Source organism: Peromyscus eremicus, chromosome 4 (genome assembly GCF_949786415.1).
Source record: "Peromyscus eremicus chromosome 4, PerEre_H2_v1, whole genome shotgun sequence".
NCBI classification, from domain to species: Eukaryota; Metazoa; Chordata; class Mammalia; order Rodentia; family Cricetidae; genus Peromyscus; species Peromyscus eremicus.
In genome coordinates, this window is record NC_081419.1 from 65516122 (window position 1) to 65541788 (window position 25667).

Genomic DNA, 25667 nt, shown 5'->3' on the forward strand with positions numbered 1-25667 from the left:
TGAGTGTAAGGTAATATGGACTGGTTTGATGTAACAAAAGAAGAAAATAAAAGGAAGTTATGGTTCTCAGGAAATAAAGGAAAAAATGGAAACATCCGGGGACACTAATTTTTGTTTCCTAACTTAAAAAATATTACTACACTAAACAAAATAAAAGAGGAGCATATGGCTAAAATTTAAATAAGACACCCAGAAATAGTTAAACCTCATGGTAGCTACATAGCAGCTATACCTTAGCACTTCAAAATGAAGAGAAGACAGGTAGCACATGCCCATACAAACATACAGTAAGAAGAAAACCAAACCACATTTCAGCGCCCTATTTCAGCCTAAGCACTGAGAAGTAAACAAGACTTTTCCAAGAATTTATGAGCTTAGTTTCCAAAGAAATTATTGATGGTAGATTTGTATGGAATTGATTACTTTTGATTAGGGAGTAGTGTGTAAATAATGATGGAAATTGGGCTGAACATAGAGAAAAATCTCACATGAACATAGCTGCACCAAAGCACTACACTATAGGAAATTCCTCAGCAAGAATAAACCCAAAGATGTCTAATTAAATGTGCAGGTCCATCATATGTTGTGAATTTACTATAGGACAACTCTGGGAATTTTTTATTTCACTCATAATTTCTTCAATAACCTATCCAATACACAATAAATCTTCTTCAATCTCATGATTTTTAATATGTGTATGTAGTAGCTCTCACCATTCATTTCTAGTTACATTCCACTGTCACTGGACAAAAATGTAAGGTAGTATTGCAATATTCTTATGTTTAGCTAGCCTTGTTACATGTCCTAGAATATGATTTATTTAGAAAAAGTTCTAAGGGGTGCTAGAAAAAATGTATAGTTAGCAATATTTGGCTTGAATATTTTATAGATGTGAGTTAAAACCATCTAATCTGTGATATGATTTAATTTTCATGTTTATTTATTTTTGTCTGCATTAATTGTCTAAGGCTAAGTGTGAGATACTAAAGTCACCATTACTGTTATGTGGAAATTAATCAGTATGTTTATATCCAGTAGCACTTGTTTTATATTCTTCCAGACCTTTAGAGAAGAACTAACTCTAACTATCCCAGACTATCACACTTGGTATGAAGCTAAAGAACACTAACAAAATCACTTTATCATTCTGATACCAAATCCTAATAAAAATGCAACATAAAAATTATAAGCTAAACTCCTAATGAAGATAAGTATAAAAAGTGCTTGGTATAATATTTTCTAATAAAATTCAAAGACATAAAAATTCATCAATATCTAGTTGGTTTAGTTCAAGTACTACAAGAATGGTTCAACACAAACAAATTAAAAAATGTAATATAGCACCAATGTAAGTATATAAATCACATTTTATGTAGATTCACTTCATGATAATATTCACTTCATATAATAGAAGATATAAGCATCACCATAATATAGGCTACACCCAACAATACACTGCATAGGGAAAAACTCAATCACTCCCACAAAAATCATGATAAGCTCAATGTATCAATTTCTCCATTAATTTTTTTTACTTTTATTTTCTTTTGAGAACTTTATGCATAAATAGTATATTTATATAATTTTACATATCTTTCCCCTCCAATTCCTCTGTTGACACATTCCCCTTCAAATTCGTGACCTCTTCTTCTTTATTATTGTTAAATATATGTAATTCTCCGCCATGCCGTGTGTGTGTGTGTGTGTGTGTGTGTGTGTGTGTGTATGTATGTGTGTGTGTATTGAGTTCATTTAGTGTTGCTCGTAAGTACAAGTGTTTAGGCTGACCACTTGGAATTGGATAACATATAAAGGGAGTCACTGGTGGAGAAGTCTGGTTTGACTGGTTTTCTGTCTCTTGGTAGCCATTAATTACATGTACTGCTTCATCTATGGATGGGGCTTTTTGTGGGATTTTCTCCATCCATGTTGGAATGTCAAATATATTGTCATTGAGCAGGTCATGTTTAAGCAACAGATTTCATAGGTGAAGAGCTCTCTGCCATATATAGATGAAACCATCTTACAGCAATGTCCTGGTCCTGAGCTTCTTACAGTCTTACTCAATAGGGCTCTATCCCTTGGTGTCTTAGTGAGATTTTTTTAAAAAATCAAAGGAATGATAAAGGGATACAAATAGGAATGAAGATAAAATATATTTATTTGCAGATGATATGAACATCTACCTGAAACCTTAGAAATTCTATCAAAATGTCATAGATACAATAAATGATTTCAGCAGAGGATCAAGGTAGAAAATAAAAAATCAACATCTACAAATCAATTGCTTTCATAGATGGCAATAATGAACATGCAGAGAAAGAAATAAAGAATATATTCTTATTCACAACCACCTACAACTTGATTTTTGATCAAGACGCTAAAAACAGACACTTGGAAAAAAGTCAACCTCCTCTACAAAAGGTGCTGCGAAAACTAGACTCCCAAATGCAGAATAATGATACATGAACCTTTTCTCTAACAAAAGAGAAAACTTCTACACTAATGATAGGTATGTAAATTAATCCAGCCACTGTTGAAATCAGCATTGGGAGTGGTTACTTAAAAACCTATAACTAGATCTACCATGTAAGCCAGACATAATTTCTAAGTGTTTAGCCCAATGCATTTAATGACATTCAACATTATCTGACATCCTTGGACATCAGTGTTTATTGTAGCTCATTCACAAATGGCTAAATAACAGAATCAACCACTAAGGTATGGAATCAGCCCAGATGTCCATTAACAGAGGAATGAACAAGGAAAACTTGTTATGCAAATACACAGGAATTTATATTCAACCATAGAAAGAAAAAATTGTGTACTTTGAAGAAAAGTTGATCCAGCTAGAGATTATACTATGAAATAAAAAGTCAAACTCATATGACAAATATTCCATGTACTCAATCATATATGGATTACAGAATTTTTTTAGATACTGCTAAGTAAACAATATTTTTGAATCTCAACTTAGAATTTTATTGAACTGGCTCCGTGGACTAAAGAGAACAAAATCTCCAGACATATATTTCAGCACATGAACATAAATACGTTTTCCTATTCTGACCACTCACACAAACGGTGAGGTGCTAATGTCAATTAGCTTCACTAAGACTTTCTATAATACATGTACACATCAAAGCGTTATCTTTTCATTTATAATTATACACAAATATATCAATAAAATAAAGTTTAAATTCATGAAATAAATTGACAACATATAAAAAGACAAAAGCCTAGCCCATAAAAGAACTTGCACTAAGCCAGGTGGTGGTGGTATATGCCTTTAATCCCAGCACTTATGAGGCAGAAGAAGGTGGATCTCTGTAAATTCAAGGCCAGTCTGGTCTACAGAGCTAGTTCCAGGACAGCCAACGTTATAAAGGTTTTTTTTAAAAAAAACCTTGTTTAAAAACAAAAATAAAAAAACTTACACTAGAATAGTCTTACTATTCTACTTACTGTAGAATAGTCTTGGTTTTTAAAGATGAAGCATAATCCACTTAAACATGAAGACCACCGTTTCAGAACAAAGAAATAACAAGAGAATAACAATGAAAATGTAAAGCTTCAGGGCAATTGTCCCTTGCTTCCATGAAAGGATGAATGTCATGTTCTACAGGAAGAATATAGCTCTCCTACTAAAGTAATTTTAGTGCTCCAAAGTCTTCTCATGGCATTTTTCATTTCTGTATTCCTCAGGGTATAGATTAAGGGGTTCAACATAGGAGTAATTAAAGTTAATACCACAGTCACAGATTTATCTATGGGAAATGTGGAAGTAGGCCTTGCAAACAAGAAGATGCAAGGAACAAAGAATAAAATAACCACAGCAATGTGGGATGCACATGTATACAAAGCTTTGCGCTTCCCTTCCAGACTGTGTGCCTTAAGGGAGTGCAAAATGATTCCATAGGAAACTAGAAGAATTAGGAAGGTGACAGTACAAATTGCCCCTCCATTAGCTATCATACAGAGTCCAATGAGATAAGTATTGGTACAAGCCAGTTTTAGCAAGGGATAAATGTCACACAAAAAGTTGTCAATGATATTTGGACCACAGAAAGGGAGCTGGTAAATGAAGATAAACTGAATTAAGGAGTGAACAAAGCCCCCAATCCAGGCCCCCAATAGCATGAGAACACACACCCGCCTGTTCATGATAGTCAAATAATGAAGAGGTTTACAGATGGCCACATAGCGGTCATAGGCCATCACCACCAGAAGAATGACCTCAGCTCCAGCAAATAAATGATCAATAAAAACTTGAATCATACAAGCCTGGAAGGAAATGGTCTTTGTTTTATAGAGCAAGTCAACGATCATTTTGGGAGCAATGGCAGTAGAATAGACAGTATCTATAAAAGACAAATAAGCCAGAAAAAAGTACATAGGAGAGCCCAGGGACTGGCTGGCCAAGATGGTCACCATGATGAGCAGATTGCCCATTACTGTCACAATGTAGATGAGCAAGAATGTGACAAACAGAACCTTTTGGCCCTCAGGGTTCTGGGTGAGGCCCAGGAGGATGAATTCGGTTACATTGTTCCTCTTTTCCATAAGCTCTTCTGAGGGGTTTTAACTCACTCAAGTGTCAAAGCCTGCAGATATGATATTTGCAGAAACGGGACAGAAAGTTATGAGTCAGAGGTAGTGGAAGTCTGTAGCGAAATAGTTTGTTAGACATGATAGGGACACTACACACATGAACTCACAGTGGGTATGACTGTATACACAAGAACTATATGTAATCAAACCAGTAAAATCACAGAATGGATATCAAAGGGGCTCATAAATTCCCACCACTAACTAGGAAAGAGCTTTCACACTGCTCATGTAAGAAGCACCTCAGAAAATGCGTGTTTGGATTACTCTTTCACTCTCTCTCACCTTGTTTTCACAAACATCCTCCTTCAGACACCATAATGAAACCAGGATGAAAGGATCTTCTGAGTCCCAAACACTGCTTTCTTTAGACAGTTCCCCACAAAGACTAGAAGCTGTAGTTTATGTATACTTCTTTGTTTTCTCAAAACCATTTTTGAAAATTATGCGTTTTATGTAATCAATATTATACTTTATGAAATAAGAAACATCTTTCAAATATTGGTGAGACTTCCAGATTTTTATGTACTCAACAAATAAATTGTTAATGGATGTTTTAAATATGTGAATCTGATTGACGGCAAATAAAATAAATAGGAGATGGTTGCAAAAGCCAGTGCCATATGAGAGAAACAAACTGCATACGGTGTGAGTAGATGAAATACTAGGAAACACTTTCAAACTGCAGTTTTCTGCAAGTATAGATGATGAAATTTATATTTTAATGTAGACACTTTTGAAACTCACAAGGCAAGTCTTTGCCTGCACATTCCTACTTAATTACTTTATAGGCAGAGTTATATCCTTTGAAAATAGAATTCTTCTCAAATACAAAACAATTATCATGAAACTAATATATCCATGACATAAACTCCAATTAAAAATTAAATGTTATCATTGGATTTCTCATCTTAAATATGAATTTTTAAATGTCATATGTTTTCTTACTCAGTTTCTTTGAGGTAAAGAAAATATACCATTTCTAAAAACTGCAAGTATCCAAACGGACATGGTGAAAATGTAAGATAAGCAGTTGACAAAGAAAGTGAATTTCCTGTGTCATGCATGTTTATTGCCAATTTTGCTTTGCCTTAGTGAAAAAGAGCACCTGGAACTTTTTAGATGTTGAGATCCAATTTCTGATTTGGATTATCAATCTCTAGAATCTATATTGAACAATCATGTGGCCTTTGGTTAATTACACAATATCATGTATATTATGAGAACCATAAAATATCTAACATATAAGGAGTGTCAAGGATTAAATGCAAATATAGTTTGAAGAAAATTACCTGGCATGTAAGCACTTAGTAAATTAGTAAAATAAGTAAATTCAGGGTATTACTTATTGTGATCAATTTCTGCACATCTATTTAAAAGCTATGATTTATATAAAAAAGAGGATATACAAGAATCTCCATAGGGCCTTCAGCTGTAATGTCTCAAAGGAGAATTTCTATTGGATGACTGGATGGATTATTTCTTTATTGTGTACAATTATGGGGCTGCCTCTTCTTTTCACGCACATCACTATCAGGAAATTTATTGTATTGCTTTTTCTATGCATTGCTATGGTGTTTGACAATTTATTACAATTAAAATTGATGCTTTAAAGCTACAGAATCAACTGAGTACATAAGTTTTTTAAGACAATAGAAATGAAATCTTTAAATTAAGTAGGGACAGATGGTGCATCTTAAAGATTCCTGCAGAATTTAGAATTAAATGATCACAAAAAATCTTTATCCATTCTGATAAGTAAATATAACTCCATGAATACTTCAGAAATAAATTTTTGAGTATGACTTTCTTATTTTGTAATTTTCTGGTAATTTCCACATCAAAATCTCATTCATGCCAGTAAAACAAAATGAAAAAATAAACCAGAGTAAATATTTAACTGATATTGAAAGAAGAATATTCACAATAGGCAAAAATAGTAACAACTCACCTGCCCATCAACAGACAAATGAGTAAACACACTATGTAGCACACATTCATAAGTTTAGCATTGAGGTAGTGTTCAAGGACAGCCTTCTTACCCAGTGTGTCTTTATGCCTGTGCAAAGGGCGTAATTTCTGAACCTATAAAGTGGGAAGAGTGAGGGAAGAGGTGAGAGTATATTCCATTTCAAAAATAAGTGTACTTAATAGGTGAAACTTTTAGAAATTATACCAAATTATTAAATCAGAACAACACAAAGGAACAGATATTTTATGATCTTACCTCTGTGTAGTGCTTACACTCGTCATAGTCATAGAAATAATACAACAGTAGTTTAGAGTTGGTTAGGGATAGAGAGTTATTGTTTTGTGGGGTAAAGATTATAAGGATGAGATGGAATGTGGTGATATAACATTGAAATAATTGTTTTCATTTACCACACTAAATAGAAAAGACCTCCGCAATTTAATTGTAATATATATGAATGTTTTATTTATTTATTTATTTATTTATTTATTTATTTATTTATTTATTTATTTATTGAAAATATATATTTAAATAAAACTTCCTCAGTCAGGCAAAGAAACAAAAGGCCAAATATTTGACAGAGAGCAAACAGGGCTGTGCATGGGAAGAGTTGGAGGGAGGAAAGGGAGGCAAACATGACCATTATATTTTAATTTGAAAAATAAAAAATATTTTTAAAAATTAAATTAAATTTTAAAAAGAATTAAACATCTGCAGTGAAACATAGCCTTTAAAATCCCATAAGGAGGTGACAGTTGGTAATAATAACAGTTACATTCTCTAAATTATATAAAATGTCTGATAAACACATTAACATGAATATAAACCATGTGAATCCAACATGTTCTCACTTCTGTTATATGCATTTAAACAAGAATATAAAGTTTATAGATAGTTGTATTTTGTTTATTCTATCAATATTCTATAAAGTAAATAAAGTGCATGCAGTATCCTATTCTTGTATCTGTCATAAAACTTTGAAATGAGTCATCTACTGACTTATGAAAGACACCATTGAACTAACCTTCTTTGACCTTATCACAAAATCTCTGTAAAGATTTCATTGATGTGTTACCTGGGTTTCTGTTTCTTCTTTGTTCACTTGTTCCAAATTCAGACTTCTGTGATTTTATTTTCAAGCCCAGAAAATTATCTCTTACTTTGATAAGTCAAAATTGCAAGCATATTAGCACAGATATACCTTCAAAGAAATGCACACTCAGCCACTGAAGCTAGACTTGCTTTGTCACACAGATGCAGCTCCGTAGGCCCACACAGAGCATGATAAACATGCTTCATTCTTCAAAAAGCATTTTAGAGTTTAGGCTACAGATTTATCCACAGTTGGACTCCAGAATAAACAGCAGATATATGTGAGGTGAATCATGAAATTTGAAAGCTGTTTTGAGAACATGTATCAAGCAAGAATCGACTTCACAGTTCATTCATATGCATACTATTAGATTAATTAAACAAGCATGTTAACATTTTGTCAGTTGTGAACAATGCAGGATAATCTCAAGTTATTGATTTTGTTATATATTATTGATCACTCACAAAACTACATTAGCATTGTTTATATGTACCATGTTATTATCATTTTGTTTTATAACTTAAGAGTAACATCAAATCCCCAGGAGAATTCCTCTATGAGGCAAGGGAAAATATTTACAGGAACTTAATAATGAAATACAAACTATTTCGCTGAGCTCTTCAAATTGCCCCCAATGTGCTTGCTTCAAATCAAATTCTCTGAAGAATTATGCCCCCAGAGAAATGATACCTCCTATGTGCTGTTTACCCCAATGTACTTCTTTCTGGATGCTGGTTATTCCATTGCCTTCTCACCCACATTAATTTTAGACTTATCATGTGATGAAAAATGTTTTCATTTCCAGCTTGCCTGGCCAGATCTTAATGGCATACTGCACACTCCTCTGGTGGGGCTTAAACCTATCTTTGGATGACCACCTGAAAGCTGCTGCCCTATTTATTTACCACGAATTGGGCTTCTATACCCATGCCGGTAGTGCTCTGTGATCAGTTTCCCCTCCCTCCCTCTTCTCCTTCCATTCCCTCCCTGAAACATCCCTTCTTCCCCAGCCACCCCCAACTCACTCCTTATTTCTCTTCAGAAAAGGGCAGACTCCTACATATGTCTGCCACCCATGGTATAACAAGTTGCTTTAAGATTAGGCACATCCCCTCCTACTGAGGCTGGATGGGACAATCCAGTAGGAGGAAAGGGTCCCCAAAGCAGGTAACTGGGTCTGAGAAAGCGTTGCTCCCACTGTTAGGAGTCCCACAAGAATGCCAATCTACACAAATTAGCATATGTGGAAGGGCCTAGGTCAGTCCCATGCAGGCTCCCTGGTTGTCAGTTCAGTCTCTGTGAGCCCCTATGAGCCCGGGATAGCTGACTCTGTGGGTTTTCTTGTGGTGTTGTAGAGCTCTAAGACTCCCACAATAGTCTTCCCCTCTTCCACAAGGGGAAGATTCAGCAAGCTACACCTAGTGTTTGCCTGTGGGTCTCTGCATTTGTTTCCATCAGTTGTTAGGTGAAGCATCGCTGATGAGAGTTGGGATAGGCAACCATCTATGAGTATAGCAGAATATCTTTAGGACCCATTTCTTGGACTTTTTTTTTTTTTTTTTTTTTTTTGTCAGTCATGTTTGACTTTATTCTACGTCTCTGGACTGTCCAGCCTCTGAGTCTTGGCCCTCCAGGCGTTATCAGAGGTGGGTTCCCTCTCATGTTTTGGGTCTCAAGCTAGACCAGTCATTGGTTGGCAATCATTCCCATAATTCCTGCATCACCTTTACCCCAGCAAATCTTGTAAGCAGGGCAATTGTAGGTCAAAGGTTACGTGTCTAGGTTTGGGTTCCAACTCCTCTAGTGAAAGTTGTGCCTGGTTACAGGAGATGATCAATTCAGGCTACATATTCCTATTGCTGGGAACATTAGCTGGGGTCATCCTTGTAGAATCCTGGGAGTTTCCCGTGCACAAAGTTTCTAAATCATCCCAGAGATGTCCCTGATCCCTGTTGTCTTTCCAAGTACTCTCTCTCTCCATCCTCTCCCAACCTGATCCCTCCTGATCCCATGCCGCCCCATTCAGAATCCCCATACACCTGTGATATCTATTCTATTTCCCCTTCACAGTGAGCTTCATGCATCCCCCTCTTGAGCACCTCCTTTTTATTTAGCTTCTTTGGGTCTGTGGACTATGGCAGGGTTATCCTTTATATCTAATATCCACCTATAGGTGAGTACATACCATGTTTGTCTTTCTGGGTCTGGGTTACCTCACTCATGAGCATGAGATACTTTTCCATTTCATGGTATCTTCTTCAATTTCTTTCTTCAATGAAGTGAAGTTCTTGCCATTCAGGTCTTTCACTTGCTTAGTTAGAGTTATACCAAGATATTTTATGTGGCTATTGTGAAGGGTATTGTTTCCCTAATTTCTTTCTCAGTCCATTTATTGTTTGTATACAGGAGAGCTACATTTTTATTGTTGTTTTTGTTTGTTTATTTGTTTCAGTTTGTTTTTTTCCCAGCCACTAGGCTGAAGGTGTTTATCAGGCTTACGTATACTATCGTATCATCTGAAAATAGTAATACTTTGACTTCTTCCTTTTCTTTTTTTTTTTTGAGACAGGGCTTCTCTGTGTAGCTTTGCACCTTTCTTGAAACTCACTCTGCAGCCCAGGCTGGCCTTGAACTCACAAAGATCGCCCTGGCTCTGCCTCCCGAGTGCTGGGATTAAAGGAGTGTGCCACCACCACCCAGCTAACTTCTTCCTTTTCAATTTGTATCCCCTTGATCTCCTTTTGTTGTCCTATTGCTCTAGCTAGAACTTCCATGACTGTATTCAATAGATACAGAGAGAGTGAACAGCCTTGCCTTGTCCCTGATTTTAATGGAATTGCTTTAAGTTTCTATTTAATTTGATGTTGACTATAGGCTTGCTGTAAATTGCCTTTATTATGTTTAAGTATGTCCCTTATACCTGATCTCTCCAAGGCTTTTACCATAAAGGGGTGTTGGATTTTGTCAAGGGCTTATTCAGCATCTAAAATGATAAACAGTTTTTTTTCTTTCAGTTTCTTTATATGGTAGATTACATTGGCAGATTTTCATATGTTAAAACATCCCTGCATCTCTGGAATGAAGCCTACTTGAACATGGTGGATGATCTTTTTGATGTGTTCTTGGATTATGTTTGCAAGTATTTATTGAGTATTTTTGCATCAATGTTCATGAGTGAAATTGGTATGTAATTCTTTCTTTGTTAAGTCATTGTATGGTTTGGGTATCAGGGTAACCATGGCCTCATAAAACGTATTTGGTAATGTTCCTTCTGTTTACGTTTTGTAGAATAGTTTTAGGAGTATTGATATTAGTTCTTTGAAAGTCTGGTAGAATTCTGCACTAGAACCATCTGGCCATGGTCTATTTAAATTATTTATCTGATCTCAGTTTAATGTTGGTAAGTGGTATCTGTTGAGAAATTTGTCCATTTATTTTAGATTTTCCAGTTTTGTAGAGTACAGGCTTTTGAAGTGTGACCTAATGATTCTTTGGGTTTCCTCATTCTCATATATATATCCCCATTTTTATTTCTGATTTTGTTAATTTGGATATTATCTGCCTTTTAGTTAGTTTGGATGAATGTAGATGAACAGTCTTATTAAATAAAAAACACAGAACCGATTGCAGAGTTAAAAGCCCGAGATGTCAGAGCAATAGCTAAGAGTTAAAACCTTACCCTTCACTGCCGCTGCTGTCCTCCTCTCCGCAAGAGACCTACTTCCTGTCTGTTTGTCCTATTCATTGACTTTCTGTTCTGCCTTCTCATTGGTTGTAAACCCAACCACATGACCTCCTCATCACTGCCTGTCTATACAGACCTCCTGGTCTCTATGGTTGGTATTGAGATTAAAGGTGTGTGTCTCCATGTTGGTGGTATCCTTGAACACATAGAGATCTGCCTGTCATGTGATCGGGATTAAGGGCATGTGCTACCACTGCCAGACTTCTGCTATGGCTTGCTATTAGCTCTGACCCCCAGGCAACTTTATTTATTAACAGACAAATAAAATCACATTTCAGTACAAATAAAATATCACCATAGATGAAGGTTTGTCTATCTGGTAGTGTCTGTCTTTGATGTTGAGATGTGCTTCTTGTATGCAGCAGAAGGATGGATCCTGTTTTCATATCCATTCTGCTAGTCTGTCTTTTTACTGGAAAATTGAGTCCATTGATATTGAGGGATAGTAATGACTACTGATTATTAATTCCTGTTATTTTGTTGGTGGTAATGGTGGTAGTGGGTGTGTGTGTGTGTGTGTGTGTGTGTGTGTGTGTGTGTGTGTTCCCTTTTTTGGATTTTGCTGGTGTGAGGTTTTTTATTGCCTGTGTTTTTGTGAGTGTAGTTAACCTCCTTATGTTGGAATTTTCCTTTTAGTACCTTCTGAAGCCTGGATTTGTGGATAGATATTGTTTAAACTTGACTTTGTCATAAAATATCTTGTTTTCTCCATCCATGGTGATTGAAAGTTTTGCTGGGTATATAGCAATCTGGCCTGACATCCACAGTCTCTTATAGTCTGTAAGACATCTGCCTAAGTCATTCTAGATTTTAGAGTCTCCATTGAGAAGTCTCATAGGTCTGTTTGCCTTTATATTACTTAACTTTTTTCCTTTGTAGCTTTTAATAGTCTTTCTTTATTCTGTATGTTTACTGTTTTGATTGTTATTGTGCCTGGATGTTTTTATCTGGGCCAGTCTATTATGTGTTCTGTAAGCTTTTTTTATACTTTTATAAGCATGTCCTTCTTTAGGTTGGAAAAAATTTCTTCTGTGATTTTGTTGGATATATTTTCTAGTCCTTTGAGCTGGGTTTCTTCTCCTTCTTCTATTCTTGTTATTCTTAGATTTGATCTTTTCATAGTGTCCCTGATTTCCTGGATGTTTTGTGTTAGAAATTTTTTAGATTTAACATTTTCTTTGGCCAATGAATCTATTTCCTTTATTGTATCTTCAGTGCCTGAGATTCTCTCTTCCACCTCTTTTATTCTATTGGTGATGCTTACATCTATAGTTCCTGTTTGCCTACCCAGATTTTCCATTTCAAAAATTCCATCAGTTTATGTTTTCTTTATTGCTTCTATTTCTATTTTCAGGTCTTGAGTGGTTTTCTTCATCTGTTTGTTTGTTTCTTCTTGGTTTTCTTAGCATTCTTTAAGGGATTTTTATTTATTTCCTCCAATTTCTTGTTTGTCTTTTCCTCAATTTCTTAAGATTTTTTTTTCATTTTCTCTTTAAGGACCTCTATCATCTTCATAAATTATTTTAAGGTCTTTTTTTCTGCCTCAGCTGCATTGGAACATTCATGTCTTTCCACCATAGGATATCTGGGTTCTGATATTGCTATATTGCCTTTTATGTCATTAATTGTGTTCTTACACTGGCATCTGGATTTGGAATGATTATAGCAGACCTAATTTTACATATAAACTTTAAAGAAAAGTCAATGTTTTATTCCTCAATATATTCAAAGCATAGAAACACTGGTATTTCTAAGACCTGTGCACAGCTGAATGGATTTTGTGGAGGAATGTTGAAAGGCAGAAATAAGAGAATGCAGGTCTTTTATGTCATATGCAGTCACTGCCAGTTTTGGTTTGCTCTGTAATCTTACACTGAGAGACACTGGTTCCTGAATTATTGGAGTTTTGAGATGTGAGATACCAGACTGTGATTTGGAATATGATCCTTATAATCTATGTTGAACAGCTGTGTAAACTTTATTAAATTACTCAACATCATGTGTATAATGAGGATTGTAAAATATCTCACTTTTAGGAAGTATCAAACATTACATACAAAGAAAGATCAAAATCTTACCTGAACATAAACACTAAAAAACTCAAGATATTACTTACTATTCTGTTTCTACATGTAGTTTTAAAAGTCAGACTTTAATAAACAGAGTTACAGGATATTCCCCATGGCCCTTTCTCTACCCTAATTACCCAAAGGAGACTTTGTATTGGATGAATAGTAGATTATATCTTCAATGTGTTCAGTGCTTTTTCATTTACTATAGGCAATTTCATTGTCTATAACCCACTGTGGTATTTGAAATTCATCTCCAACTTAACTTACTCTTTTGTAAATTATGAAGCCAACTGAGTGCAAACTGTACTGTACAAAGCTCTATCCATTATGTTTTAGTTTTATTAGCTTGTAGAGATTGTTTTATCATTACAGAGTTTTTCAAATGAAATGTTTGTAGTTCTTTTCCCCTTCCATCCTCATCCCTTTTTCCTCCCTTGCTCCTTTTAACCCCCAGTAGTCTGTTTTTTTACCTTTGACTCTCTCATTCTTTTTTCCTTTTTTTTTAAATTAAAAGACTTTTCTATTCATTTTATATATCAACCACAGATTCCTCTATCCTCCCTCTTCCCACACCCCCCAGCCTTCCCCCACAATCCACCCTCCATTCCCACCTCCTCCAAGGCAAGGTCTCCCCTGGGGAGTCAGCAGAGTCTGGTACATTCAGTTGAAGCAGGTCCAAGCCCCTCCTCCCTGCACCAAGGCTGAGCAAAGTGTCTCAGCATAGGCACTAGGCTCCAAAGAGGCAGCTCATGCACTAGGGACAGGTCCTGATCCCACTGCCTCCAGGCCACCTAAACAGTTCAAGCTAAACAACTGTCTTGCTTATCTAGAGGACCTAGTCCAGTACCATGGGGGCTCCTCAGGTATTGGTCCACAGTTGATGTGTTTCCACTAGTTTAGCTAGTTGTCTTTGTACTTTTTCCAATCATGGTCTCAATATCTCTTGCTCATAGAATACCTCCTCCCTCTCTCTCTCTCTCTCTCTCTCTCTCTCTCTCTCTCTCTCTCTCTCATTGATTGGACTCCTAGAGCTATGCCTGGGACCCAGCCATGGATCTCTGCATCTGCTTCTATCAGTCACTGGATGCAGGTTCTATGACAAAGTTAAGCCTCAGATCACCAGAGTAGGTCAACTCAGGCACCCTCTCAACCATTGCCAATAGTCTATGGTGGAGTCATCTTTGTGGATTCCTGGGAACTTCCCTAACACTCTGCTTCTCCCTATTCCCATGGTGCCTTCATTTATCATGGTATCTCTTTCCTTGTTCTCCCACTCTGTTCCAGTTCCAGCTCACACCTCCCGCTCCCCTAAGCTCTCATTCCCCCATCCCTTGCCCTCCTGTTGGAGAGGATGCAGAGCAAGGGGAACACTCCTACACTGTTGGTGGGAATGCACACTTGTACAACCACTTTGGAAATCAGTATGGTGGTTTCTCAGAAAATTGGGAACCAATCTTCCTCAAGACCCAGCTATACCACTCTTCGGCATATACCCAAGGAATTCTCAATCATACCACAAGGACACGTGCTCAATTATGTTCATAGCAGCATTATTTGTAATAGCCAGAACCTGGAAACAACCTAGATACCCCTCAACTGAAGAATGGATAAAGAAAATGTGGTACATATACACAATGGAGTACTACTCAGCAGAGAAAAACAATGACATCATGAGATTTGCAGGCAAATGGATGGAACTAGAAAACATCATCCTGAGTGAGGTAACTCAGACTCAGAAGGACAAACATGGTGTGTACTCACTCATAAGTGGATACTTGATGTAAAGCAAAGGATAACCAGACTGCAACCCACAGCTCCAGGGAGGCTAGATAGTAAGAAAGACCTGAGAAAAGACACAGGGATCAACCAATGATGAAGAAATGGATGAGATCTACATGAGAAAACTGGGGGTGAGGGAGAATAATGACTCTCTCTTTCATCAATACCTCTTATTTTGTTGTTGTTACCTCTCTGGAATAAGCACCCTAATACCAGTGAGATTGTAAGAAAGGAGATGTCATCGGTGGACTGAAGTAAAGATAGTTCCTGAAATGTCTCAGCCACAGGTCTGGTCTGCATTCTCATTTTATACTCTAAAAGCACAAGGCAGGGAAGCAAGAAATGAGAATTGGCGAAAGCAGAAATGGCAGTGAACAGGTTAACAAGGACCAAGATCCATTGTTTCATCTGTTTCCCCAGGTCATTCTGTTCTAGGTAGCAAGACAAGTCATGCTTGACAAATGGACAATACAAGCAGTGCTTTAAGTCAATCACTAAGTAAATCAGTAAACCAATGTCTAATAATTGGTCCTTTATACTTCAGAATTTATTTTCCAGGTCTCCTATTTAGTTTTTCCCTACCCCTGATTTGCATACACATATATAAATATTAAAAAAGAAAGATTATGATGCTCAAGTCTCACTGGGAAGGGGAAGTAGAAGAGATTTCAGGTGACTAGACTGGTGGCTGGTAGAGATGGGAGCATGAGGGATCAGCTGGGAGAGGGCAGGGAGAGAATACTGAAAGAGCAGACTGGAAAGGGGATCATTTCTGGGTCAGGTAGAAACCTAGTGCAAGGAAAACTCCCAGGAATCTACAAGGATGATCCCAGATAAGACTCCTAGCAAAAGGATATACTCAGCCTCAGGCGTGGAGACAATTTTAGATGTATCCAATGGAATTGCGCTTCACAACTCTCCATTTTGATTGGTGATGTTCTTCTTTAATGGTCTCCATCTATTGCAAAGGGAAATTTCCTTGCTGAGGAGTGACAGTTACACTTATCTGGAGGTACAAGGACAAATGTTTAGACTATATTTGGGGATTATGTTCAGTTAGTGAAGTGGTGGTTTTAGTTTCTCCCCCAAGTTCCATAACTTTACTAACACCAAGTAATTGACTAACATTTCAGCATCAGGAATGTTTTCCCTCTTGTTGGGTGGGTCTTAAGTCCAGTTAAAGATCTGTTGGTTACTGCCAAGGTATGCATGCGACTGATGCACCCTGGGGGTTATCATGCCATGCTTGTCATTGGTGTGATTCATAGACATCATAACTAGGTAGGATTGGTGATTGCATCCCCTTCTTTGGAAGCTTGTATGGTTCCTGTGGAACCATGAAAGCTAGTGTTCAGGAAGAAGGTATTCATGTCACTTCCAGCTCAGGGACCTCTGAGCTCTGTATCTAAAGTATATGGTGTCTTCAGGAGTAAGGACTTGGCTTACACCTCTGGTGGGCAACCAAGGAAAATGGCAATAGCCTGCATGTTTGGGGGAGTATATTGAAGAATCCTGACCAAAAACTCAAAACAGGGATTGTCATGTCTGGTCGTTCTATTAGATGGTCTTTGGTGCTTGGTGAGGGCACTATCAGACCAAATGAGAAAATTTTATTTAAATTCTAAATGTATATTTGTGCATAGAAGTGCATGTAGTATAGGACTTTTCTTTAGATAAATAGTTAATGGTATGATTCCTTACAAGTTTTTCAGGCATCTTTACTGTTATTTTACTTTTCTTCTTCCTTTGTGTATATGTACCTCCATTCTCTCCCTCTCTCTTAGAAGCTCCCCTTTTCCCACTTTTCTGAATGGATCATTTATGTGTTGCTATTCTGCTCTCTTTTGTAACCCCCTACCATGACAATGATCCCCTTTATCTTCATGGTTTCTGAAGTTACTCCAGGATCTGTATCTCTACTTACAACTGAAGATTTGTATCTAGAAGCTTCTGTTAAGAGATAACATGTGACATATATCTTTCTGGGTCTGGGTCATCTCACTCAATATGATATTTCCTTGTTCAGTCATATTATCTATAAAGTTTATGATTTCATTTTTCTTTATAGCCAAATAGTATTCAAAAGTGTATATGCACCATGATTTTATGATCCACTGATCAGTTGCAGGACATTTAGGGTATTTCTATGTCCTACTCTTGTGAGGAAAGCAGCAATGGACCTGGCTGAGCAAGTATGTGTGTATTTGGATTGTGAATCAGTTGGGCATAATTCAAGAAGTGGTAGAACTGGGTCATATGGTAGGTTAATTTTAGCTTTTTGTGAGTTCTCTACACTGATTTTCATAGTGACTTCACCAGTTTGCAGCCCCAACAAAGAAATTTTGTAGCACAAAAGAACATGTGTAGAAAGAGTCCGAGATTTCATTAGATGCACCATCTACATGTCTTCTTCACATTACTGCTTCATTTCATTCAGGAGGTCTGTCATTTAAGCTGTAGACAGATGAAGGCATAAAGTTGGAAAGCATAAAGCTAGAAGATAGTCTCTGCCCAATCACCTTGTATTATAACTTAGTTTAGCAATGTGTAATATTATCCGTACTGGTTTTGATCAGGACATGGGTTATAAGGGCTATGAGAGTTATGTATATAGATCAGTAAAATTTTCGTATCATCTATATTTTATTGCTTGAAATATGAAAAATTTTTGTATATTGTAACTATTTTATTTTGTTTCCAGCTTCATTTTTTTCTAATTTGAGTTTCCCCCTCCCCAGTGATAATATATTTTCAGGCTTGAGTAGATTATAATATATCACAGAGAAAATTTCACGCCATCCTTGTTGAGGAAGCTTTCCACTTCCCCCGATCAACCACACCGGAACAGCCTCCCTTCTTTTGTGAAACAGACTTTTTTTTCCTTACTTTGTAAACATCAAAATTTATGCAAACAAAAGAATCCATGGTGATCAGAGTACTGATATCTTAAATAAGGACACAGACAGGACCTTGCAATTGCCTTTACTCTGTCTCCTTCACTTAGCCTGAATTCTGCCCTGGCATCTGCAGAAAACCACTCCGTGGTGCCCTTTCCATGTGGACACCAGAGGAAACAGAGCCCTCTTCTGGCAGGTGCGAGCACAATTTCTCTACTGGGGAGCTGGTCTTGCCTTTGCATCTGCGAGAGCTCAGTGCTAGAACACTGTCCCTCAGATTCCCATCATAAGACAAAAGGTGCGGTCGGTCAAAGGGTGCCATTGCAGCCCCTCCCCAATTCTTCCTGTGGCAGCACCATCCATTGCCTTTTTCTCACTGCTTTCTGTGCAAACACGCAGGGCAGGGCTTCTGTGGCTCTTCTAAGAGCTTGTGGATATCAAGCTGACCTTCCAGCCCTACCATAAGAAGTCGCTGTGAGGGACTTGACCAAGAATCAGGAGCAGAGGCCATCTGAACTATACAGTTTCTTGTTTCAAGGGCTTTGCGGTTTCTTAGATTCTATTTTTTTTTTAAACTTACGATTAACTCCTTTCTTAATAAAGTATTTTTAAAATGTAATTCTTTATTGATTCTTTGGGAATTTCTCATCATGCACCCCAATCCCGCTCACCTCCCAGTCCCTCCCCTTACCCCTGCAGCATCCCCTCAAATGCCCCCCCCCAATCAACTAAAAACAAAGGAGCTCTAAGCCACAGAGACAGAGAACTTAGAATTGTAAATCTGTTATAATTCCCTAATTGCCATTTTAATTCTTACAAAGACAAGCAATCACAATTCTTCAATTTTATTTGAACACAGTTGTTTGTTTGTTTTTGTTTTGTTTTGTTTTGTTTTGTGCGCTATCAAGTCTAGAATCTATGTCTGGAGGAGTTGTAATTCTTTCCTCTTAATTTCAGTCCAGTGTTAACTAAATAAATGTTATCGAGAAAAGTAACAACTAGTTTCAACAGATGAACAGTGCCTAAAGACTTCCAGTACTTCTTAAGCCTCACACCTTAGCCTTGAGTCCAAAGCCAAGACACTTTATACTATTCATGTTTATGGTGAAATGCAATGTTATGTGTATTATCCCAAAGTTATGATCTGAAAATGCAGAGATAATGACCCCCAAAATGGAGCAATCTTCAGATGAATAATGCATTTCTGTAAATTAATCATGTAGCATAAGCATTTGTTTTTAAATTGCTCTTTTTAAAAATTGTATTGTATTTTGAGATATTCATACATGGGCACTGCATTTTCTCATTCCCACTCCTCTGTCCTCCCTCACACTCCTCCCATGCTCCATCCCAAATTCATAGTACCTATTTTAATTTATAGTGATATATATGTATATATAGATATACACTGCCTGAGTACAATTAGTGTTGTTCATAAGTAGGTGTCCAAGGCTAAACCTTTTAACTTAGATATTCTTCCCAATACCCTAAACATGACATGCCTGATCTCTTCTAAAATTACTCTTTAAATTTATTTTTAAAATAATTTTTCATACTATATGTTTTGATAATATTCTTTTCTCTCCTCCAACTCTTTCCACTTCCTGCTCACTTAGGAAATTTAATGTGAATTTTAGGTAAATTGCTTTTGTATTAAAATTAATGACATTGGTTTTTCTTTTTCTTTTTTTGTTTTTTGAATTTATTTGTTTTTATTTTTGAGATTGTAATTTCATTTCGTTTCTCTCTTCCCTTTCCTTCCTCCAAACTCTCCCATAGATTCCTCCCCTCTTTCCATCAAGGATGGCCTCTTTTCATTAATTGTCATCATTTGTATATATGTATTTGTATATACATCTATATTCCCAAATGTAACCTGCTCGGTCCACATAATGTTACTTGTATGTATGTTTTCAGGGCTGTCTGTCTGGCCCTGGACAACCAATTGAGGCAGGCTCTCCTGGGGAGCTCTATCTCTCCAACTTTTAGCTTTACTCAGTTGCCTATAGTTCTTTGTGTAGGGTTGAGGCCTCATGGGCTTTTCCTATCCAGCTTGGCATGCTTGTTGGTATCATTCTTGTTGAAACTTGTTTTTCAAACTTAAAGTAGAAAACACACTTTCTTGTGGGTTTAATTTTGATATAAATTGAATACAATTAAAACATTTTCAAGGACAGCATAGTTTTATATCTTTACTTATATAAATACAACTATTTAAAAAATTTTCCATAATCTTCTTCTGTAAGGAGTCATTCTAAAATTTTTTTTAAAAAAATGTTATTTTTTAAAGCGCTAGACAAAAATATAGGTATGAACCAAGTAGGAAATAAGTAGACAACAGAATCATTTGTTAAAGTCTATTGCCTGTTTATTACTTAGGAATTGTAACAGAAGTGCTCAGTGTGGAGAATGCACTCTTATTCTACCTGTAGTGACTTTTTTACACCAGAGTTTTTGCATAGCATTTTTCATCTCTGAATTTCTCAGGGTATATATTAATGGATTCAACATGGGAGTAATAACTGTAAAAACCACACTTATTGATTTATCTATGGGAAAGTTAGACACTGGTCTAACATAAATGAAAATGCAGGGAACAAAAAACAGTACAACCACAGTGATATGGGAGCCGCAGGTGGACAGGGCTTTCCTTCTCCCTTCCTGACTGTAGCTTTTGAGAGAGTTCAGAATGAATGCGTAGGAGATTAGGAGAAGGACAAAAATGATCATACAGATTGCTCCACCATTGGCAACCACAGTAAGACCAATGAAGTAAGTGTCACTACATGCCAGTCTCAATAGTGGGTACATATCACAGATAAAGTGATCAATGACATTGGGTCCACAAAAAGGGAGATTAGACACAAAAATAAGTTGAACCACAGAGTGGGCAAACCCGCCAACCCAGGCTATCACCAACAGAAGGATGCAAATCTGCCGATTCATAATGGTCAAATAGTGAAGGGGCTTACAGATGGCCACATAGCGATCATAGGCCATCACCACCAGGAGGAAGACCTCAGCACCACCAAATAAGTGCTCAGTAAAGAGTTGGCCCATGCAAGCTGTGAATGAGATAGTCTTTTTGTCAGAGAGTAAGTCCATAATCAACTTGGGTGATGTGGAAGTGGAATAAACAGCATCCATGATTGACAGATAAGCAAGGAAGAAGTACATTGGGGAGTCCAAGGAGGGGCTGGCAACCACTGTCCCCACGATGAGCAGGTTGCCCACCATTGTCACAATGTAGATGAGTAAAAACAAGACAAACAATGCTTTTTGTCCAGTTGGATCCTGAGTGAGACCCAGAAGGATAAATTCTGTGACATTGTTTCTCTGTCCCATTTAAATATATGTGGATTGTGTCTCAATGGAAAGCTCAAGAGAACAGGGTCTGCAATGATATTATAAACAGAACACAAATTTATTAGCTCTTAAGCACATCTTCAGTGAAACTAAAACTGATAAAAACAGAATTGAAGAGATAAGTAGTAAATAGAGGAGTGTGGTTTTTAACATATAAAGAAGTTATATTTTACATGTATGATTTCCTTTAATGTAACATTTACATTTAGGAGGATACTGAAAATACAATTTATGTGTATAGATTCAAAAAATCAGCATAGCCAAGGGAAAAGTTTAGGCTCACTGTGAAAAGCCATGGGCTTGAGTCACTATCAAGGTGTAAATATAAATATGTTTCCATTTGCATAATTAGAAATATGAAGATTGAACTACATGACATCAGAATCCTTCCTTTCCAAACAACCTACGTTGCTGGTAGTATGGCCCTGACTCTTTCTCTCACCGACTTTGTATTATTTCTTATATCTTATGATCAAATGAAGATTTCCAAATTAGTTGCTCTTACTTGAAAATGCCATCTGCAGTAACAGGGATGCAATGACTGCAGTGACCAAATTACAACTCTGCATTTCCCAGTCATTGCGTACAAGGAACTCAGGTAAAACAGTACAGCAATGGATAACATGGGCTCTGGATCTGTAGTGTGCCTGCTACACTTCCAGGCTCTCTCCCTACCTGTATGGGCATCAACAAATAAACTAACCTCTCTGTGCATTAGTTTCATGATTTTCACAGGGGAAGTATGACACCACCAGCTTCTGTTTATGTAAATGCAAGGTACCCTGAGCACTGCTAAACTTTAGCAAAATCTAAATTAATAAGATGTGTCCCTGGTGTCCCTGATAGTTTTATTGTGAAACTGAATTAGAACCAATAATAGAATATCTATCAATTTAATAATTACAAATACAAACCATGATATAAAAACATTATATCTATTACCTATGAACTAATTTTCAGAATAAAGTTAGAATTCTATTAGACATATTTGTTTTGGTATAAATATATTTATAATAAAGTATAATATGTACCTATTTTAAATAGAAGCAAATAAGTGGACTTCATACACAGATACTAGGAAAAGGATGTGAAGAGAAAGATGTGCACACTATGCAGAAACACAGCACACACACACACACACACACACACACACACACACACACACGAATTGCAGCCTAGAGTTACAAGCCTAATCCAAGAAAGACTACAAAAAAAAAATAAGAAAATTAATTAATTTCTAGGGTAAGATATACATAAAACAGGGCCAGAGATAATCTGATATTTCACTAAGTGGTAGGCATGATGTACCTTCTACATGTCTCATTCACATTACTGCTTCATCTCATTCAACAGACCCATCATTGAAGAAACAGACCAACAAAGGCATACCTGTTGCAGGACACAAAACTGTAAAATTATTATTTCCAGTACTCCTTGAGTTATAGCCTATTTGATGTATGTCCTCAAACTTCAGTTCTAGTTTTGGTAAGATGGAATACATTATTATTATTTAATTATGAAGTTATTTACATACATAGTAAAACTTAATATTTGAACTATAATTTATTGTGCCAATTGTCAAATATTTTTGCCACAAGAAATGAAGAATAGTCTCAACATGATTCCAAATTGCAGCTTTAATGTCTTTTTAAAAATTAACACAGGTTATTAAGAATATATTTTTCTCAAAGAGCTAGAGGGGTATTGGGAAGGTTTAGGGGAAGAAAATTAGGGAAGGCAGAAATGTTGCAATTATAATATCAAATATAAAAGAAAAAGAATATATTTTTCTCAAAATAAAATATATAATCACAAAAAATACCACACTAGTATTTTATGATAATAATTTTAAATATATGTCTAGTTAACAGCAGTTTTGAGTATGAGTTTGTTTCTTAATATGTGCTAACTTGTTTGCTCAGGTCATTTATAAAACCTCATATAACCCTCAAAGTCATGATAGACATTGAATCTTTTGTATTGTAGCATAGTAGTTAAGATTTATAATTTTTCTAATTCATATATCTAAAACAAATTACATGTAAATATATTGTGCAAAATACAAAATCTCATAAATAAAAATATAAGGTACTAAGCTCATTGGTTCATTTGTTATATGTTTGACATATTAATACATATATATTTATAGGCCATTTGTTGTTGTCAATATAGAAAATAAATACCTGTCAAATATAATACTAGAACATATCCTGATATTTTCTAATTAATTCCTATGTTTTGGTAGATTTGTCATTAAATTCAGTTGCTCCTGGGAGAATATATGGTCTTTTAGCTATTAGTTGTATTTCAAGATATCACAGGGATTTGCATCTAGCATTCATTTTCAATTGTTTCACAAATATGTATTTTCGGTCTTGTCCTGGGTCTATAAAACTAGTACTTCTTTCACTCAGGTAGATAGATCTCTCTTGTAGCAATGGTGTGATAATAAAATAGATGAATAATTTATGTGTAGTTCTAGTAATATCTACAACTGATGACTGTTTCAATGTCTTTACACCTGCTTCTCATTAAGTCAGTCTTCTAGAGAAGTAACACAGTGCAAATGCCTATAATGCAAAATCATTTAAAATCAACATATACAACATAGCTGTAGATAGAAATTCTTACCTGATAGGAAACATAACTTTGTGGAGAAATAAAGATATATATTTTATTGCTGTGTAAAATTTGGTCTGTTTGTGGAAATCAACCTGACCTGGGCCATTATTTGGTAGCTCAAATACACAAACACAAAATTAGGCAACGTTAAAAAACACACACAATTTTTCCATTAATCATTTCTTGTGAAACAACCAAAAATAACTCCGCTGTGAGTTACTCACAATTGATGTGTTTGCATTTAACTACCTAAATTTTAAGCCCTCTGTTTACTAAGCCAAGCTTCAATTTAATTTCCTAGATAAGAAGATGATGGAAAATTTTCCACAAGTATAAGCAGAATTCTAAATTCTTCTCAAGTATAATCTTCCTAGGAAATACTTCTTCCTTAAAAATTTAAAAAAAAAAAACCCTACTTGTATGTCTCCACAATTTCACCAGGAAATTCAAATCTTACACAAACTTCTGGGAGCAGTCATAGATATAACAAGAGAGCATGCTAGTCCAAGGACTGGAGTTCAGCTAAGGCATCCTTTAGCTTGGGTGGAATGGTGTTCTCACAATGCCCTGGGGCCATTCCACCCGAAGAAGAACAACTCCTCCATTTATATGTGCAGATATAGCCTATGGCTTTTACATCATCACTCGTTTAAAGTTAAGAGACTACCCGAACATAATAGAGCTATTTGTAAGAATTTTTGGAACAAATTCAAATTTAACAAATTTAATCTCTTCCAAAGAGGTTTTTTCCCTAGTCAAGTCCCTGGAGGAAGGAGACTCTGCCAAGAGATGGGATCTGATTTCTCAGTAATGTAAAGAACCTATACTATGAAAAGAAAAATTCTGATCTGCAATGATTGATAAAATATGAGTTGTAAATTATCAAATGTTTAGTAAGGCCACTAATATTTAGAACATTCTGAAGGAGAGAGCATGCCCATTCTCCTTCCAACACCAAAGCACAGCATGGAATTTCTCTGTAAGACTCACTCCAACCAAGGAGCTCTGTGTACAAAGCCAGAGAACACAGAACTTCAGACTTTTGCAGCTGGCACTCTAGCTCTTCAGAAGGCAGCCAGTATAATTTCTGCACTGTTAGTGACTTTAGGTTTCAGTTAAGATCTGAATCTGTGTCAGAGGAAGTTATAGGGATATTCGTGGTGTCAATCATTTTATTTCATTTCAGGATACTATGAAATGAATAAGAATTGAACAACAAGGTGAATAGTGAATACTGGGAAAACTCAATGCTTTTTCAATACGTGAACAGTGCCTTAAAGGCTTCCACTGCTGTTCTCTTCCCTAGGCTCTCTGTCACCTCCAGTGAAAAGTTATAGTGTCCTTTGATAGACACTGGATTTTTGATGTCACAAATACCCATAAAAAAAGCTTCATTATAAGTTGTCTGTTTTCAACTTACCAAACAAATGAAATAAAACTAGCAATCCCAAAGATTATATGTATTTCCTCTAAGACAAACACTAAATAATGTTGCCAGTCAATTGAGTAAATG

The 25667-nt window shown here is 36.2% G+C and overlaps 2 protein-coding genes across 2 annotated transcripts; both read right to left on the reverse strand.

Annotated features, from left to right (window-relative positions):
• Window positions 1-3612: 3612 nt before the first annotated feature.
• LOC131908338 (olfactory receptor 4A15-like) lies at window positions 3613-8802 on the reverse strand. Its single transcript, XM_059259392.1, has 2 exons — window positions 8793-8802; window positions 3613-4568 (listed from the first exon to the last, which is right to left on the reverse strand). The coding sequence occupies exon 2, from the start codon at window positions 4561-4563 to the stop codon at window positions 3613-3615; it is 951 nt and encodes a 316-aa protein (XP_059115375.1). The 5' UTR covers window positions 4564-4568; window positions 8793-8802.
• Window positions 8803-20538: 11736 nt separating this feature from the next.
• On the reverse strand, window positions 20539-22481 carry LOC131908339 (olfactory receptor 4A16-like). Its single transcript, XM_059259393.1, has one exon. The coding sequence runs from the start codon at window positions 21509-21511 to the stop codon at window positions 20564-20566; it is 948 nt and encodes a 315-aa protein (XP_059115376.1). The 5' UTR covers window positions 21512-22481; the 3' UTR covers window positions 20539-20563.
• Window positions 22482-25667: the final 3186 nt, after the last annotated feature.